The sequence below is a fragment of the Lampetra fluviatilis genome, chromosome 36 (assembly GCF_964198595.1).
Source record: "Lampetra fluviatilis chromosome 36, kcLamFluv1.1, whole genome shotgun sequence".
Classification (NCBI taxonomy): Eukaryota; Metazoa; Chordata; class Hyperoartia; order Petromyzontiformes; family Petromyzontidae; genus Lampetra; species Lampetra fluviatilis.
In genome coordinates this window covers 5,436,212-5,456,467 of record NC_136310.1, presented here as the reverse complement: position 1 = coordinate 5,456,467, position 20,256 = coordinate 5,436,212, and the positions used below count along the sequence as shown (strand labels likewise).

At 43.4% G+C, this 20,256-nt stretch overlaps 1 protein-coding gene across 1 annotated transcript in view; it reads right to left on the bottom strand.

Moving 5' to 3' along the window:
* Nucleotides 1-20,256, bottom strand: part of CFAP47 (cilia and flagella associated protein 47) — a 72,319-nt gene that overhangs the window by 31,900 nt on the left and 20,163 nt on the right. Inside the window, exons 19-39 of the mRNA XM_078873261.1 lie at nucleotides 19,132-19,209; nucleotides 18,375-18,525; nucleotides 17,968-18,059; nucleotides 15,934-16,096; nucleotides 14,520-14,620; nucleotides 12,645-12,792; nucleotides 11,766-11,976; nucleotides 11,230-11,442; nucleotides 10,486-10,586; nucleotides 9,101-9,223; nucleotides 7,710-7,896; nucleotides 7,010-7,366; nucleotides 5,920-6,001; nucleotides 5,613-5,744; nucleotides 4,722-4,914; nucleotides 4,224-4,321; nucleotides 3,702-3,818; nucleotides 2,907-3,041; nucleotides 1,968-2,080; nucleotides 1,451-1,595; nucleotides 407-495 (exon numbers count right to left, since the gene is read on the bottom strand). Of these exons, the coding sequence (XP_078729387.1) occupies nucleotides 407-495; nucleotides 1,451-1,595; nucleotides 1,968-2,080; nucleotides 2,907-3,041; nucleotides 3,702-3,818; nucleotides 4,224-4,321; nucleotides 4,722-4,914; nucleotides 5,613-5,744; nucleotides 5,920-6,001; nucleotides 7,010-7,366; nucleotides 7,710-7,896; nucleotides 9,101-9,223; nucleotides 10,486-10,586; nucleotides 11,230-11,442; nucleotides 11,766-11,976; nucleotides 12,645-12,792; nucleotides 14,520-14,620; nucleotides 15,934-16,096; nucleotides 17,968-18,059; nucleotides 18,375-18,525; nucleotides 19,132-19,209 (3,029 nt within the window). The remainder of the gene's footprint in view (nucleotides 1-406; nucleotides 496-1,450; nucleotides 1,596-1,967; nucleotides 2,081-2,906; nucleotides 3,042-3,701; nucleotides 3,819-4,223; nucleotides 4,322-4,721; nucleotides 4,915-5,612; nucleotides 5,745-5,919; nucleotides 6,002-7,009; nucleotides 7,367-7,709; nucleotides 7,897-9,100; nucleotides 9,224-10,485; nucleotides 10,587-11,229; nucleotides 11,443-11,765; nucleotides 11,977-12,644; nucleotides 12,793-14,519; nucleotides 14,621-15,933; nucleotides 16,097-17,967; nucleotides 18,060-18,374; nucleotides 18,526-19,131; nucleotides 19,210-20,256) is intronic.

Below are 20,256 nucleotides of genomic sequence, written 5' to 3'. Positions count from 1 at the left end.
CTGACCTAAAGAACCACAGCAAAGCACATTTTAACCTCATGGCAGGACCCTGGAGTTCCGAATAAACGGAAGTCAAAATCGTAATTAATTAATTTATTTTTGGCGACTCCGTCCCACCGTGCACATAAACGCCGCGACCCGCCTGGCACGGATCATTCTGTTGTCATGTCGTTCAAGCGCATCGAGGACGAATGCGCAGAAGAGCTGAACAAGCGAAACTTTGAATCGCGCATCGTGTAGAGCTCGTCGAGAGGAATAGATCGCCGTATCGTTCGCCTTCAACGGACTTAAAATGACGTCGCAACGCAGTTTACGCGAGAGCCGGGGGCTTATGGGACCCCGGGGTCGCGCCATAAGGTTCATTTCACCAAAACCAACATGCACCACACAGGCATTGCAATCCTACCTGAACCTTCCAGGCTCCGTGAATGGGTTGGTAACGCTCAGCGTCATCGTCTGCTGTTGGTAACATGGCCCCGCACACTTGGACACTCCCTGTTGAAATGAACCAACCGCAGCCATCACCAGCATGAAGAACATAACCTTAGTAAGTCAGACGAGGTTGTATAGGGACTTTTAGTTTTAAGTGAGATCTGGTGGCATATGTAATGCCGTGCGGGTCATAAGGGTTATTTGACCACACTTTACTAAGCTATATAGCCCTTTTTCAGAAGCGACCTGGCCACAAATGACAGCTCAACGAAGTGGCTCATCACGTGGAAATGTTATAGCATCCAAATACTCTCAATAAATGTTTCTACACGCGGAGGGAAAAACCGGAGGACCCAGAGAGAAATCTACACGACCACAGGGAGAACATGCAAACTCCAAATATACAGGCAGTAGGGTCGGGATTGAGCCCACGACCTCCGGCATACCAGGCAAGGTAGTTAACACCTTGCCACCACACGTATATATATCAATGAATAATATCAGACTGGAAAAAAACTCATCTCGTCGTCATATTACAGTCATTGCACTAAAATCAGGTCTGTCCAGGTTGATGACCCAGGAAATATTTCCACACCCGGCACACAGTATCCAGTATACATCTCGCAATGGCCGTAGCTATATAGTCACGGGCCAACTCCAGTCTTCCAGTGGACCCAGAAATTATTAAGTGAACATTTAAAGCCATGAATACAATGAATCATTTGTACTCAAACTGTGTATGTAAATTTAACACGTAGGCTTTCGCGACCAATATTATTCACAATCAACGTTTTTGGGTTTAGATCGCGTTATATATAAATGTGTCGTAACCCTCCACCACCCGACATGGCCAATCAGTAAAAAAGTGTCACGTTGACAAAAGATTGGCCGTGTCGGGTGGTGGAGGGTTACGACACATTTATAAATAACGCGATCTAAACCCAAAAACATTGATTATGTGTATGTAAATGTTACACAGGGCAACCTTAATCAGACGGATCGGTCAATTCGGACAAACCTCAGGCTCCAGGGTGGCAAGGCGAGCGTTCAGCGTGAACGCCAGCATGTCCACGCCCGCACCAGCCCGGGGCAGCATCAGCAACACGGCTGCTGCATCATGCAGAAAGCGGCCATGGAATTCCACAGGCACATCCAGACCTCCCCTGCTCATAGCGTCAGATGGTGACATTAAAGAAATAGTCAAGGGAATGCGCCCGAGATTGAGCAACGAAACCAGCTGGTGTGCAGGTGCTAGGTAGATCTTGAGAGATGATGACGGCTTGTGGAAACCTTCATCCAGCAGTGGATTAAATTCAATCGTATTTTTTTGCATTATTTTCTTGTTTGGCATGTCAGCTTAGTAAATCCTGTTTTCCGCACTGTAAAATTGGCCTTCATGCATAAATTGTTAATAACATTCGATTCTTAGACACACGATTCAATGCACTTATCGTGAGCTTATGAATTGGCTTTAATAGATAAATCGACGCATCACTATGAGTCTAGCACGTATGTAGTTGTGCTTGCAAATTCACTTGGCAGGGAGGATGTAGTTTTCTCCTTTGGGGAATCTGAATTGCGACGCATCTTCTCCGATGATTACGGCGCGGTACTGCAGAGGCTTGGAGCTTGGGTTGGACACCCTGATCTGCAGTCCAATGAGAGGCACAACTACCATTGCTCACGCAAATCACACCAATATGACTCCTACTCATGGGCGGAGTTTGTGGGGGGCAAGGGGGGGGGCACGGAGGTGGGGCCAACACCTCCTCCAAACTGGACACCTTTATAAATACATTTTCAGTAGTTTGCAATTAAGAGTAAAAATAACTAAATTAATTATATGCACTTGCGATTCCTAATGTGAGGGACAAAGCGATTCCCTGCCACCCCCCTCCCCCCCAAATACAGAAGTCAAACTCTGCCTATGCTCCCACTCAATCTGAATGTATCCGAACAATGAGACGTGGATTGCTCTGCGGTTTTCTCCAGGCGGTGTGTCCCACTGCTACTTTGAAATATTTCCGTAAATATTAGTTCATGGAGAATGGGCTTTAAGACATGCTGTTGGCAAACAAGGGAAGCCTTACACGCAAAAGAGACAAAGATCCCCGCCCGTGTAGCCAGCACAGGCTGTTATCGAAGGTGTTGTTAGCGAGCCCTATAATGTGGCTGGGATGTCTCAAAATATTGATCTCGAGAAAATTGTGACCAATTGTCGGCCAGGATTTTACAACTCACACAAGCATAGACATGTGGCTTTATTTATATTTGGGTTTGCATATTTGTGTGAGTTTACATGTTTGCTGTAGACCGAAGTTGACTTCTGCACAAAATGGAACTTATTTTATTGACCTTGGAGGGTCGAAGGGCTAAGTCAAGCCCCTACTAGGTTTGTGAACTGGCAACCTTCCGATTGCGATTTTACATATTTCTATTTGAGCTGTTATGCTTGTGGTGATGTACAGACTGACCTGCCGGGTGACTGGGGCATGCAGTGCTGCTGGAAAGTTCACAGAGCGGTGTGGGGAGTAGTGAGGCAGAGCCCTGAACAGCTCCACGCACACAATGAGCATCTGCACGGGGTTTGGGTCCGTAATCTCTATGGCCTGGTGGCACGAGAGATATAAGCACGTAAATATCACAAAGGCAACATACCACAGAACAACCTCATTTTAAATGTTACGCTATTCTAACGGGAATATTACACTTCGCTTGTTTAAAAAATAAAACATTGTACAAATGTTCAAATGTGTACAATTGTACAAATGTTATTTACTATGATTAGATTTTCTCCAATAAGCCTATTGTTGCATCGGAGGATTTCAGCAGATGGCGGATAAAGAAGTTCTTGCCATCGCCAGAAATGTTGTCTAAAATTAGATTTTCCTATTTGTTATCGACGAATGTGTTATTTTTGTTAATTGTAACATTAGCAATGCATTTGCATACACTTTGCGTGAATGGAAAACATTCATTCTCACACGCGCGAATCGATGCATGATCTTTAACAAATCAATATCAATAGTATTCAACAAATTCATATTATTCTTGGTTCTTGTGGTAAAGTCACGTAGAAGGGAAATAATAAAATAATATAAATATAAAGAAAACAACAAAATAAAAAACAAGAAAAAATTTAAAAAATTCATATTATGATTCAACAAACCGATGCACCATTACACCGCTAGTAGAGGCTGCACAACAGCAAAATAACATTGCCATGCATCGTTTAGTCAGCCAATGTGATGTGGCGTGTGTGTGTAAACCTGAATGTCGAGTGCCAGGCCCGTGACGTGCAGGGCAGACACGAGCACCAGGGCATTGTGCAGGTACTGCTCAGGACTGCAGGGATGAGGCTGCAGGCGGTTCAAGTGGCTCAGTATCTATCGATGGACACGAACAAGCAAGTTACCGTTCAATCTAGATTTGAAGTTTTCGTGACTGCAGGGATCCATACTCTTTGGTTATTTCGGTAAAGTCACGTAGGTAGAAAATAAAATAAATTAAATCACGACGTTTCGGCCGCAACACAAGCGTCCGTAATCAGGTGGTTTACTTTATACCTACGTGACGTTACCGAAAGAATCAAAGAGTATCAAGTTACCGTTGTCTCCAATGTAAAACAATCATCATCGCGATCCATGGGGACATAGCCCGTAGGTGTCCACTGCACATTGCGGCATTTGTTTCCACTTTTCTCTGCCTTGTGTACATGAACTCACAATGTAATGAGCAGCGATCTAATAATGTTAAGATTTGTATCACATCGATGTGGGTGTGTGTCCAACCAGATAGGGGCAGTAGGAGGCAAGCACCGCTGCGAGCACCAGCCCGTCCATCAAGTCGTAGTCAAAGTTCACCACCCACCGTGCTGACGGGGGGTCATCTGAGGACAGAGGGGATTGAGGGGCATCACAGCAACAAGGATATCATCACTCAGACTCCACAGCTCTTAGAGCAGGGCTGGAGAACCTTTTCCTTACGAACATGACTTTGAAATACCTGAGCTGAGCTTCACATTAAACACACACCTCAGTCAATTCTGCCACTTGTAGTAATTGGAGGAGGCCAGTGCAGCAAAATGTGTTGTTGTACTGTTTTTATATGCTCTAACATCTACACTACCTGCCTTCACAAAAACACACCGACCGGCATGGCAAAGTGCGGTGAAACAACCCCCATTACCCACACAGCATGGGGAGGCCTTCGTCCCTTAGTAGGTTGACAAAGGGGCAGTAAGACCTATTCACTTATTGAACTGGGGAAGGTCCCATTCTTTTGCTTACCTGGAGAGCAGATGAGCATGCGCGATGCATGGTAGTGGTGGTTTAGCCAGGACAAGAGCAACCTCTCGCTGGAAGAATAAAAATTGCTACTCAAAGGTGCCACCGCCAGGAGCGGTGGCTGAGCCATTGTACGGTTTTCTGTCGGTAGTGCTTTGTTGACCGCTTCAGTCGTTACACGCGACAGCACAAACACCTGTTCACCCGCACAAACACACACACACCCACACAGATTCCTCTATTAAATCGACATTGGGAAGTCGAGAGAAGTGCTGTTAAGATAAGAATTTGTATTTATAGGATGCTTGAAAAACGTCAGCAACTCAAAGCGTCCAACATCAAATCTCATCCTAAACATCTTAGTGCCCTGCTGTAGTTTAGCCAAGACGATTGCCGGTGGCAGACGTCCCAATGTGGCACAAGGTGCACGCAGCACCGGCCTACAAGTGGGCATTCGTTTTCCAGTAGGGGGCGATGTTGCTCTGTGATTTCCACAATTAAATACTTTGTGTAACTTTTCAAATTTGGACCCTGACGCTGGCAATCATGGCCCTTTCTACCTTTCACTGTGAAGCAGCCAACAGATTCTTATGCTAAATGCACCCGCAGTATTAACCAGGGCAGCAGCTGGGCTCAGACCACAAACGTTAACTTTACTAATTTGGCTTATAGTCTTTAGTGCCACTTATCCACACTACCATGTGCAATAGCTTGGCACGTGATGCGAGTCCTGTTTCAAAATGATGCACTATATGGGCATAGTCCAGCACCAGTGATGATTCTCAGTGTTCTCCCAGCTAGCTGTCTGCTGAAGGAACAGAACAAGTCTGGCACATGTGTTACTTTTTTGAGGTGATCAATGCATACGGTACACGAGCATGCCCAACAACTCACCTTAAAAATCTGCAGGAGAACGTCGGTCCATGCACGCTCGCTCACATTCTCAAAGTCACTCTCCGCCAACTCTGTGGCTATGGAACCGCACTCGCTTTCTTCATTTTCAATTCCACGTTTCCCGTTTTCCTTCTGTGGAAAGAAATGGGATCATTTTCATAAAATAGGCCATTCAAACTTTGTCAATTACACTTTTACTTACCAAACAGCACGGGTGATGGAGTGAACATTAAAATAGAGTCTTTTGTTCTCGGTGTGTTGTCACTTCGTGCATTCGCAATGGAATGATGCTGCAAGCACATCGTACCAGCAGACTGTGCCAGCAGTAGTAGTCATCCGCGTGGAGTAGATGCTCAGGCTTCACATTTGGCAAACACGCTCCCTGACCCCTGTACAACACAGAGCACATTATTTGCGTGAAATGTATTTAAATCCTTTATATTAAGTTCACTTGCTTGCTTGCTTGCGCGCTTACGACCGTGCAAATCTTTCGGTCGTGTTTTAACCCACTTCCCGTGATCCAATCGAGCTGACATTTTGCACACAGACTCGTTGTGCGTGATAATTTCCTTTCGTGAAATTTTTTTTCCAAAATTTTACACTTTTTAGGAAAAAATAAATTATATTTAATTACCAATTGCTTAATGGTGGCAGGCAATCATCTGACCCATAGGTGGCAGCCATCTCAAGTCAGAGGACGATAGGACTCTAGCCGCCTCGCATATAAAGGATTTATAGTGAAAAACTTTGTTTTTACGGGTTAATTTTTTTAAGATACCAGGTTTTATTAGTTTACTTTAGTTTACAGCTGTTTATCCATCCACGGCTGGACGAAGGCCTCAACACGCTGTGTCAGTCACGGGGGTTGTTTGACCATACTTCACTACTCTGGTTAGTACCCGTCTGGTTCAGGACTGGTTCAGATATCACTCACCACTGATGCTAACCGTGACCGCAAATCAAACTCAGGTCACCGGCTTCAGAGCGAACTTTGCAAATCACTGCACTCATGCGCTACCCCTGAAATCAATAACAATATTTGACTGCTGGAAATTTCCACCTGATAAGCCACTTCGCTGAGCTATCATTTGTGGCCAGGTCGCTTCAGGGCCTTTCCTGGTAGGATAAAAAATTGTTTAGTTTTATTCGTATATATGTTTTTAAAGTGATCTGTTTACCTTTCCTGCATTTTGCACTCCTATCGAGTTTTCATATTGTTTGTTGTTGTAATGTTCTGACCCGCCCCTACTGGACATCTGTGAAGAAGAGCTCTGTAGCTCATCGGATTCCTCAAGTATAAACTAAACATTCTGATTCTGAAAACCCGCGTACAAACTCAGCAGGGAAGACACAGCGAACTCCGCCGGCAAGGACGCCGATTTCCGGCCGCCCATCACCTGAGAAACTCGAGCAGCGTCGCGTGCTGCCAGTGCAGCTGCACGGCCCTGTCCGCGACGTCCCCTGGCACCGACTGGCTGACGGGCACGCCGGGCAGTGCCCGCCCGCACAGGTGCGCCAGCATGTCGTAGAGCGTACGGCCGCCCTTACGCAGCACCCACGGCGTGGCCGGGGCGGCGGCCCTCGCTGGCGCGGAGGGCGGCCGGGAGCTCTGCTGGCGGCTACGGGGCCGAGGTGACCCGTAGGCGCTGCGGGGCCCCGTGCCTGATGGCGGGGCGCTAGCGAGGCCCTTGGAGCCACCGCCGACACCGCCTCTTTTGCGATCAGATGAGGAGACTAATATTTTTCCGATGGCGCTGTCAGAGAAATATGCAATGAAGTGTTGTTTTATTACCGCTACGACTACTAACAATGGTAAAAATGTAACCGTGCAGAAGTGAACGTGCTTTGATAAATGGTTGCGTTTATCACAAACCAAACTGAATGGTTACAAGTAGCTTTTTGACGTGTGCAGATTTGTATCTTTGATTAAATGAGAAATGTAATAATCATCTCCATCATTACTCCTCAGCCAACGATGTAGAGGCGTTCAAATACAATTCTGCTTTCCCCATCGTTTCTCCGCATTGTATCAGTGGGGTTAAGTAAAAGAGCATCACATTGCACTGTGTGACAGCTCCCATTGCTTGCGGGGGTCACCTGCGCAATTGCTGCGGTCCAGAGAGGTGGTGGGTTCCACCAGGCCACCCGAAGCGGCTGAACCAGCGGGTCACGGCAGCCTGGGCCCGCCGGTAAAAGGAGATATCGTCGATGCACTGAGACTCCACAAAGGGAGGAGCCGCCGGCTCCTGGCCCTCGCTGTTGGCCACGCTGACGGACGTCAGGTCTGTTGAGTGACAGCGAATCATCGATATTGCAAGATTTGAAGCTTTCGTGACTGTAAGGATTCATATTCTTAGGTTTTTTCGGTAAAGTCACGTAGGTAAAAATTTGTAATTAATAAAAGTATTTATTAAAGTCTCACGAACAGACAAATTCAGTCTCTTGCAATATCCTATTCTTAGGTTTTTTCGGTAAAGTCACGTAGGTAAAAAAATTAAAATGAAATTAATAAATACTTTTATTAATATTAATTTAAATTTTTCTCTTGCAATATCCTATTTCTAGGTTTTTTCGGTAAAGTCACGTAGGTAAAAAATTAAAATTACATTAATAAATACTTTTATTAATTTAAATTTTATTTTTTCTCTTGCAATATCCTATTCTTAGGTTTTTTCGGTAAAGTCACGTAGGTAAAAAATTAAAATTCATAAAAGTATTTATTAATTAAAATTTATAAAAGTATTTATTACTTTAATTAAAAATTTTTACCTACGTGACTTTACCGAAAAAACCTAGAATAGGATATTGCAAAAAATTAAAATTAAATTAATAAATACTTTTATTAATATAATTGAAATTTTTTACCTACGTGATTTTACCGAAAAAACCTAACAATAGTATATTGCAAGAGACTGAATTTGTCTGTTCATGAGGCAGTCCGCTGTTAGTCGCAGTGCCAACTAGTTCTTTACACAATGTAGAGTAAGGGCGCATTTAGACCAGAAAGAAGTGCAAGCCTATGGTACTGATGATAAGCTCTGGATAACTTATGAGCTTTGTTCGAGGTTAAAATAAAAAAAAACGAGAATGAACATTTTCAGCACGCCACTCTTATTAGTTTTTACAAATGTATACCTCTCTTCTGATCCCCTCAAATGTTTTCAGTTGAGAATTGGAAAGACTTTTGTAGAATGAAGAAAAATGCAGTTAATATGCGATGGACACACTGAATATTAGGGAGAATTTTAGCTGGTGAAATATGATGGGCATTTGCCGGTGCACATAAAATGGTGCATTTGGACATCCAGGAGAAGTTACTGAAACAGACGCAGGTCGTCTGCTACAAATAAACTTGAAAGACCATTTGACATCACGCTGTTGAAACTGGCTAAGAGCTGGGGCGAAAGAGACATGTGGAACAGACAATATAAAAAAATAGATGGAACAATTTAAATTACTCAATTCTGCATTGACGATTGTTGCTTTACCTGTCAGTGAGTTGTAGATCGTGCTGGTGGGGCAGGAGAAGTGGGAGCTGGATGAGGAGACATTCGAGTCTTGCTGAGCAGACACGCAGCTCCTCAGCATGGCTGCCCGCTCCCCTCCCTCCACTGCGAAGACAAAGATCCCCCATATAGCCTTTATCAGACTGTTAGGGCAAGTGCTGTTAGCGAGCACCGATGAAGGTCGGCACGGTACACGGGGGGTTGGGTGGCCAGCACCACGCCCGGCCACCTTTGTTTCCTCAGTAGCAAGTTTTTTTTTACACATCACACTAAGCACTCATTTGAGGCTGCACACACGAAGACAAACACAAAGACAAGATCAAATACTATTTGTGAAGCCGACATAGATTGGAAGTGGTAGAGCGGTAGCGTAGTAGTCAGAGCACTGCGCTCTGAACCTGGTAGACTGAGCTCAATTTACACCCACCACTAATATCTAACATCAGTGGCCATTAACATATGAACTGGTCCTGGGCCCTTACCCACTTCATCGACCTGCACTGTCCAGCACGGTAAAGTGTGGTGCAAAGCTCCGATGATTCGACACGGTGTAGATGGGCCGTCATTCAGCATTGCATTGACAAAGGGCTCTAAGTTATTTTACAAATTGTTGGGGCAAGTGCTTTAAGCCATCACCTACTAAGGCTGACATGGTACGCAATGGGGTAGTGTGGCTAGTACTGCACCGACCCCCTGTGTCTATCTCCCCATTGCTGCTGTGTACACACCATAACATATCAGGCCAAGCCAACCTGGGAAGGCCGAGACCCATCGCTGATAACACTCGCCACTAATGTTGGCGTTAGCTAGGAGTCAATCTCAAGTCTCTAGGTTTGTAGTGTATCATGCTAACCAAGGTAACAGCACTTCCCTAACAAATCAAGTTCAAGTTCATTTATTAAGTATAGCCCTGTGAGCCATTCGGCTCTTGAATCGGGTGCAACCGCAACAACAAAAAACATGAACAAAAAAACATTTTAAAGTGACTATGCGCAAACAGAAAATCCAAGAAAAGACAGCAAAATATTGCAGAAAAAAATCACCGTACACCAACGCTGTGTGCAAAAATCCCAGTGGGATGCAAGTCAAACAACAACAACAACCACAAGACAACTTAGATTAAGGCCATCAGTCTAACTCTGTACTACAACAAACAAACATGGCTAAACCAATACACTTTTCGAAATCACCAAAATAAAGCCATGAAAGCAATGAAAAATCAATCATAGGAACTGTGACGGAATTTTCACGAGGCGTCGTGAGTCTTACTAGGTCTACTCAGCACAAACACGCTTGGATTGCGATTACACCGTTGGCACATTGCTTGCACCTTTCATTTTACATAATATGACCAACATTGTCCTCACCTTCTTCCAGCACCACGTGATGATTGTTGCGATGAAGGGCCAGGAATGGGTAGAGAGTCAGCAGACAGTTGTCAGCACATACCGTTACTGGAAGCTCAAACCTGTAATGTGGCACACGAACACGCTGGAGATACACCGACTCCCAAAAGCAGCATTCAAATGGTGGCTAGTACGGAAAGACATGCATGATGGGGGTGACCATAAGGGACACTCATAAATGTCAGTAGTCCGTGAGTTCACCAATAGGCCAGTTTTCATGGAGTGAATGGTTTAATAATCCCTGCTGCTTAGCAAGTCATACATTGAATTGACAAAGTAAACACAAAACTAAATCTAAATGTTTCCATGCAGAAACAGGAGATTAGGTTGTACTCGATTCTGTTTACAAACATTGGGCAGTAGTGGTAATTCCTAATTTGAGGGTCAGCCTCCTCATAGGACAACCAGTTGCTTTTCTACAAAGTGGTATTCTATTTGCATCATTTGATTATTTTGAAAGCCTACATATAAAATTGGTGTTCCATTTATCAACCGCAGAGGGATGATGGTCTACGTCAATCCTTGCTAAGGATTTGGGCTGAAGAAAGTTCAGCAATGGAACATGAGATCACAGTAAAGGATTGCGACTTGACCCTCGCAGATTATCTCTGAAACAACATTCTTGTCTAAATGCGTTTGGGCCTCCCACCTGGTTCAAGGACACTGAACAAAATGAGTGAATGAAGTGCATCCACCGAAATTCACCTTCTTCCCAACGAGTCGTGGAACACAATGGTGGTAGACAGGCTGAGGGGCTTTGGGCATTGGAAGACCAGGCGGCAGGGCAACGGGGAACCAGGCTGCCCGTACTCAGAGGGGCCCAACTTTTGTCCAGAGGGGAAGCTTATGGAGAAGGGAGTCAACTTCTCCCCAAGCTCTCCTTCCACCTCTGGCAGATCCACATCCAGCGTAACCCAGCTGCACACAGCATATGGGAGACATTTTTCATATCCAGTACCAATTTAGGTTGTCTCTGTTATATTTCGATTTAAAGCTTTCGTGACTGCAGCGATTCATATTGTTGGTTCTTTCGGTAAAGTCACGTAGAAGGGAAATAACAATATAATAATAATAATTTTATTTCCCTTCTACGTGACTTTCCCTTCTACTTTACCGAAAGAACCAACAATATGTCTCTGTTATGTTTTCGGGTTGTACCGTGTGTTGTTCAGTATTTAGCACGGTTGGCACCTCTAACAAGCCTCGTAGCATTTGAAATTTGACGTGTATTGTGCACCCACCTGGTATTATGTCTGCTGACTATGCAAAACTCAGCCGACACCTCCGTGTCCAGAGGCGTAGGTCCCAGAGTGATGGAGTTCGGGTGAAACGCGAGGGTCGGGGTGGGGAGGACGCCTTTCAGCGAGATGACACGGTATGGCTCGCTGTCGTTCCTCACGCCCTCGCCGGATACCAGCAGAGGGATGCGGGCGTGGAACGTGCCAGCTGACCCTACGCGGCCAAGGGAGGGAGAGAGAGAGAGAGCCACATAACCCCACTCGCTGATCCATGCACTTTCAAGTCGAGTTTCAGGTTTATTTTGTTTCACGAGGTGCGAACCCAAGAGACCAGGATTGATCTCATTTGCAAAAGTGTGCTAGGTCACCAATATGAAGCAATCTGAACATATTAAATAAATTTCGATTTAAAGCTTTCGTGACTGCAGGGATTCATCTTCTTGGTTCTTTCTGTAAAGTCACGTAGAAGGGAAATAATAAAATAATAAAATTTAAGTCTAATAAAATAAAATAATTCTTACGACGTTTCGGCCACAGCGCAAGCAGCCGTCCTCAGGTGAAGAACAGGTCTGTCAGACAGACAGCGTCTGAATTCACTGAATTCTTCACCTGAGGACGGCTGCTTGCGTTGTGGCCGAAACGTCGTGAGAATGATTTGATTTGATTATGTTTTATTTTATTATTTTGTTATTTCCCTTCTACGTGACTTTACCGAAAGAACCAAGAAGATATTAAATACAGTACAGCAACGTTACAAATAGAAATACGTGCAAAAAACACCTTTGTTCGAAATTAAAATGTAAAATATTGCACAGACATTAGTCACTGTTACGTAATAAATGATGTGTTGCGTAAGTTGGCTCGGGATGTGTGAACACCCACTTGGACAGAAGCAGAAGGTGATGGAGACATTTTCCTTCAGACCCAGGGAGCCTTCACTCTGGAAAACCTTAAACGAATCCTCACTGAGTGTCCTCAGGTCAAACTTCCATTGCAGAGACGTGTTGCTAAGGTTCTGGATCTGTACGCTCTGTGGCAAAATAAACGCAGGAATGACTGCATGTCAAAGAAGTGCACATCCACTTGTACAGAGCGGTAAAGTGTTAATTATATTGGGTGCAGGAGATACACGGCGTTGGCAATCACGTGGAGGCATTAATGTTTGTACACTTTGATTGTTACATCATGGGACCTCTTTTGCCAGTACCAAAATATACTAATAGGGTTTTTCCCCTTTTTTCTGGCAACAAAACTGACACCTTTTGCAAGGAATCATGTCTACATTAACCACAATACCTGCAGTATTGTGGTTAATGTAGACATGATTCCTTGCAAAAGGTGCAGTATTGTGGTTAATGTAGACATGATTCCTTGCAAAAGGTGTCAGTTTAGTTGCCAGAAAAAAAGGGAAAAACCCTATTAGTATACTTTGATTGTTGTTAATTTCAAAGGGATTTTGTTTTTAACAGCAGCACTAAATTACCTACTTTTGAAAGTGTACGTGCAGCACGTGAAGAAGGGAAACAGATGGGCAATTATATTCTTTGGGTCTTTCGGTAAAGTCACGTAGAACAAAACAAAATAACAAAAAACTACGACATTTCGATTGCTTGTGTTGCGATGGAAACGTCGTGGTTTTTTGTAAAAAAAAATTGCTTTACGTGACTTTACCGAAAGACCCAAAGAATATGAATACCTGCAGTCACGAAAGCTTTAAGTGAAAATGGGCAATTGCCAAAAACGTCACCCATGAGATATTTTTCTTTTTAAGGCGGTGTTGTTGACAAATGTGTCCAGTTTCGTGTTGATTGTACTTTTGGAAGTGTTGTCACTGGGTCTATAAAGTTCACTTTACAGAAGATGATGCTTTTTAGTAATGTCATATATATAATTGCGTAGTTTGTGAATCAAATTATTTACGCAGTAATACATGTTTGTACTTGGGATGTGTTCCGGATTTTTATATTTATCAGACAAGATCCAATAATCGGGCCTAGATACCAAATTTCGGATGATCCAAATAGATATTTTCATCTCAAATTGATATGCAAGCATGACGTCACATTACATCACACATGTCACTTCTGCGCTTTTCCTACTAAATGTTCTGACACTCAGCATCAAGTGACATCGCTTTTGTTAACATGAAGATACATTATATTATTATATCTGAACATGTGAAAAGGATATGAAATTGTCCTTAAATATTGTAAAAATATAAAAAAAAATTACCTGGAAACTCATATTAATTTTTTTAAGTGGATGTAGCATATTATATATTGTATTGTATTATGTGTTTATACACTATGTAAAAAGTAAACTGCATTATACATTGCAATATGTATTCCCTTCAGGAAGGTAGATTGTGTATCGATTTAAAGCTTTCGTGACTGCAGGGATTCATCTTTTTGGTTCTTTCGGTAAAGTCACGTAGAAGGGAAATATTAAAATAATAAAAATTAAACATAATAAAATACAATTCTCACGACGTTTTGGCCACAACGCAAGCAGCCGTCCTCAGGTGAAGAACAGGGCTGTCGGAAAAACAGCGTCCGAACAGCCCTGTTCTTCACCTGAGGACGGCTGCTTGCGTTGTGGCCGAAACGTCGTGAGAATTTTATTTAATTAGGTATTATATTTATTATTTTATTATTTCCCTTCTACGTGACTTTACCGAAAGAACCAAGAAGATGAAAGTAGATTGTGTAGTTTAGCATTTGTGTTTTAAGGCTATATGAAGCTACGTGCAGAAAGTACCTGAATGGTAAGAGACTCGGGAGACACGCCGAGCCCGATGTAGTTGGATGGCAAATAAAACTCCAGGCTGCTCTCAGATATCAGCAGCAGTGGCCGTAGAGCTAAAAGCAGGCCCACAAAACACAATGCATTACCGGCAACGCTTCAGCACGTGTCCAAACTCACATGTTCATATGATGAATGTGCAACCAGCATGTATGTATGTATGTTGAACTTCTTTCACACCGTAAGTAGCCCACGTGCTAATGATATGAATGTGATTTGTAATAGAATAACAGGTACATGTTCAACCGCTTTTTTCAATACACTGCTCGTTGAGGACCTCGCCACAATGTGTAGGTCGTGCAGTTTATTTGAGCATACTTCAATGTGCCTGGTCAGTGCAGGTTGGTAAATGAAAGAAGCATATACCAACTCACGATGCAGCAAATGCCATTGCTGTACTGTACTTCTAAGCTCCCCCCAATCTATGCTCACCATCTTCACCAACCCACACTGACCAGCATGATCCAGTATGGTCGAATTTTGACCCCACAACCTCTCCCAGCAGTGAATTGACCAGGGGCGGTTTCTTCATTAGGGCGATTGGGCGACGCACCACCAATGTCATTCAACCACAGAGTCACGCTAGCCGTCACTGTGCCTCTGGATATAGTCCAATCAGCGTCATGCTACGTTCTGTGGAGTACCGCCTCTTTTTGGGCGATTTCCCTCCAGCTGAGAATCGCCCCGTGTGGTCCCATAGACTTACATTCAAAGATGTCTTTTTTCGAAAGGCGGGCGCTGCAATGCATTCTCTATGGCTTCCGGGAGGGCTCGCACTAACGTGCTTACGTCATCATACGTAAGCACGTTTCAGTCAACAATGTTATTTGTCGCCACCTAGTAGAATCTTTAACAAAAGAAACTAAGTGGATTGTAATAATAGTGAGATAGAAACAAACAAGATGTATTGTAAGAGTCACTTTATTTTTCATTAATATTAAAGAAGTGAAGTTGCCTTTACATGCTTAAGCTGTTAATTTATCCATTGCATGGGAGGACCTTATCCTTATCAATCATCCAGACATTTGCCCCCCCTGAAAGATTTTGCAGGAGCCGCCACTGGAATTGACCAATGGCTGTATATGTACATTATTAGCGTATTGCTCTAATTAGTACTCTTAGGTTTTTTCGGTGAAGTCACGTAGGTAAAACATAAATAATAACGTGACTTTACCGTAAAAAAAAAATAAACCTAAGAGTATGAATCCTTGCAGTCACGAAAGCTTCAAATCTAGAATTAATACTCTAATTAGTATTGCAATCATTATTGCCCGCACCTCCGATTTAGCTACATACGGTGCGAAAGAAGTTAAACATACGTACAGCCTGCAAACCACCTCTACGATCACGACGCTCTTGATAGCCGTACCAATAGCATGGACCTTGCTCGCCGGGGTGATGGGATCGCATGACGCAGGGCGCGGGGTGCGGATGTGCTGGGTGGAGGGGCTGGGGGGCACAGTGCTTGGTGCGGGCGAGGGAGCCACCAAGCCGTTCAGATGCATGGGCAGGCGGAAGTCATAAGCTGCCACCTGTAGCAGAGGCAATAGACGGGGGAGGCCCTCGCGTAAGACACAGTGCGACGCTATTCTCAAACAAACATTGGGGGGGGAGGGTGCTTATATCCATCGGTAGTATTGACCCAGTGATGACTACATTCAATAAAACACAAGGGAACTAAAATTAAATGTGTGTTTACACATCTAAACGCTCATTCATTGGCCGATAAAACCTTAATTTATAGAGGACCGCAGAGCTTGGAGGGGGGGGGGGGTGACGTGCCGGCTCACTGCCCAGCACTCTTTCTCGCTTGCCTGTGGTTCCTCGTGCCTCCGACTCATTCTCTCTCTTTGAGAGTGAGTTGGCCGCTACAGTGGCGAGATGTTAATTACCTCGCCTGGTAAATAAGAGGTTGTGGGTTCGATCCCGACCCTGGGGCCTGTATATTTGTAGTTTGTGTGTTCTCCCTTTAGTTGCGTGGATTTTTCTCCAGATCCTCCGGTTTTTCCTCCACATTTAAAAACATGAGTTTAGAGTATTTGGTTGATATAAATTTCCATTAATGAGCTACTTCATTGAACTATCATTTGTGACCAGGTCGTTTCTGAAAAAGAGCTGTAGAGCTCAATGGTTCTTACCTGGTAAAATAAAAAAATGTTTAGTTGAGTTATTTAAAAAAATTTGTTATCGCAATTTAGAATACTGAACAATTATACTCTTAGGTTTGTTTCGGTAAAGTCACGTAGGTAAAAAAATAATAAAATTAAAATTAATAAAAGTAATAATAAAAATAAAATAATAAATCACGACGTTTCGGAGGCAACACAAGTCCCCGTCATCAGGTGGGACCGTCACAGCTAGATTTACTGTATCAAGTGAGGCCTCCGAAACGTCGTGAATTATTATATTATTTTTATTATTACTTTTATTAATTTTAATTTTATTATTTTTTTACCTACGTGATTTTACCGAAAAAAACCTAAGAGTATGAATCCTTGCAGTCACAAAAGCTTCAAATCTAGAATTACTGAACAATTGTTTTGTGGCATTTGAAAAAACTAGTAGTGCTTAAAAGTTTTGAGGGGCTTTTAGAGCTTTCCAATTGTATGCATGGCCTTTCTTAAGTTCTTCTGATTCCCTCTCACATGCCAAACGCTCATTAATGGGATTAGCCAAACATCCTCATCCGGGACCCTCCTTAAAAAGAGACTTGAGACTCAGGGAGACTTTATTGAAACATCTACATTGTACACTCTATGTAAAAACACAAAGTATATATACATCAATATGATAGAATAACATTAAAGAATTTCAAATACGTATCATAAATGCCAAACAGTATCACAATATGGAACATAACCTGTCCAGTACAAAACCTGGACCATCTCAGTTTGAGAAATGAATGCTTGATAAGAGATTATGATAAATGTGCCAAGCGTGTGAGTCTCACAATGATCTGAATGCACGGCACCTGAGCGTAAGGCCAGCACTGGAGGAAGTTTGTAAACGGTCATGATTCCTTCCTTGTGCTCTATTTATTTTCCTTATGACCCTATACACTGCACGTGTCTCACGTTGCCGTTTGTATTTTGAGATACATTTTTGGAAGTGACAAACAAAGACAAAGATCCCCACCTTAACAGACTGTTGTGGCAAGTGCTGTTAGCGAGAAACCTATGAAGGCCGGCACGGCACACGAGGGAGTGGTTGGCCAGTACCACGCCCGGTCGGTTTTGTCTCGCAAGTGGCGATGTTTACACACCGCAACAGGTACTCATTTAAGGCTGATTCGGTGAGGAAAGGCCCAGGACCGGTTTAGATAATAGTTTACTCTTGATGGCCGTGATCTCCCCACGAGCGATAGGCACATTTAGAAATGCAATGATGATGATGTGAGTGGTACCTCTGTTGGTGTGAAGTTCAGAGAGCAGCCAACAGTCTGTCCAGCGTCGACTTCAAGTGAGTATAGCCCTGGAAAATCTTCTTTCAGACACGCTTCAAATAGAACCGTACCATGGAAATTACAAACGTTGAAATGTTATTCTGTTTCTATAACCATGGTTTTCCGTGTTCTATTTCTATAAGAAAGCCAAGCTCGGAAGGCTACTACACATTTCTCATTCACAGCTCAGCTCACTTCATTGTAAACGGAACACGTGTCTTCCCTTGTGATTCTTGACAGGGGATTGCATTTTGACGCTCTAAACATCCACATTGTGCTGCAAACATCATCATACTATCGCCAAAAGTATGCAACAATATTATAGGATTCAGACTTCATACGTGACGGCACAAACTTGTGAAGCGCACCTGCATGCTGATTGTGAGTGAGTGCGAGTTTAAAGTCCGGACGAGCTGATAGGTCGATCTCCGTCTGCACACAGCATCGAGTCGGATTTCTGAGTGTGAACGGAAGAGAGCGGCTTGAACCAACGTAGACCCCGTCAAACCGCAGCGCTTTCTGCACGCACGAGACACAGGGGCACTCGGTTAGTAACACATTGTCCTGCGGAGGGAGCTGCTGGTAGGAACGTTGGGTTGCTCGGTCAATGACCAGGGTCAATGGCGGCGTGGTGTATTCCGCAAATATGCCCCACTGTGAGGGCGGGCACAAGCCGGCGTGAGTAGGTTAAACGTTGAGTTTTGTAAGGGCACCACGGGGTGAGCAGCCCCTCCCCACCCAGCCCCACCCTCTCCACCCAACCCTGGTTCATTTATAAAATGATGACATTGAATGATCGAAGTGGGCAGGGGCGTTACTATGCTGTCCATGGTTTGATATTGATGATCGTAGCTGGACTGTGGGCTACTGGAAACAATGAGTGAAAGACTTTAACTCGAAATGACCAAACTACTGCATGCGAGTGATACACATGGTCAGTGCAGTAATTATGCAGTAGTTCTCATAAAGTAACTGCAGATAGAATAATTGTGCAAAGTGAATGGCTCCGCTGTAATGTATTTATAATTATAGAAGAGACAAGGCATATTCATTACATATTATATTTTCATATGGACCTAATCGACGTAACATTTTTCTCAATCAGCAGAATAAGCAGCAACTTACAACGTTAATTTTCAGGGCTGGGGGTTCCACAGAACCCGTGATCCTCAGCTCCTGGTTTTTACCTCCTCGAAATGCCACCTGTAATAAGCAGCAGCAGCAGCAGATACATTACATGTTCACTCCTTCTAGATCAATTCTATTGTTACAACTCTAAGCAGCAGAGGTGGGACAAAGTCATTGTTATGCAAGTCCAAGTCGAGTCGCAAGTCATCAAATTCATGACTCGAGTCTGACTCGAGTCCAAGTCACATGACTCGAGTCCACATCTCAGAGGTGGGACAAAGTCATTGTTATGCAAGTCCAAGTCGAGTCGCAAGTCATCAAATTCATGACTCGAGTCTGACTCGAGTCCAAGTCACATGACTCGAGTCCACATCTCATAGGTGGGACAAAGTCATTGTTATGCAAGTCCAAGTCGAGTCGCAAGTCATCAAATTCATGACTCGAGTCTGACTCGAGTCCAAGTCACATGACTCGAGTCCACACCTCTGCTAAGCAGAGAGGCAGTTTGTTAATTTAATATCCATTAAATTTTGACTTCGAACTTTTGTGACTGCAGGAATTCATATTCTTTGGTTCTTTCGGTAAAGTCACGTAGATAGAAAAATAATAATAAAAATAAAGTGAATAAAAATAATAAAAATTAGATACAAATAAAAAAACACTAATGTAGACTGTAGTCGGGTTCTTAATCGGAGTGTACTGGCAATCTATAATGTAGACTGTAGCCTAGTTATTACGTTTGGTGAGTGTATTGATAGTCTATATTGTAGACTGTAGCAATGGTTATTAAGCTGGGTGAGTGTACTGGCAGTCTATAATGAAACTGTAGCCTGGTTCTTAACCTTGGTGAGTGTACTGGCAATCTATAATGTAGACTGTAGCCTGGTTTTGAAGCTAGTGAGCGTATTGGCAGTCTATAATGTAGACTGTAGCAATGGCTATTAAACTGAGTGAGCGTACTGGCAGTCTATAATGCAGACTTATTCTGGTTCTTTCAGTAATAAAAATGAGAATAAAAATAAAAAACAAAAACCACGACGTTTCGATCGCAACACAAGCGGTCGTCATCAGGAAAAGGGGGATTAGCCTCTAAAGGCAAACTGTTTATAAAGGTTTAGACTG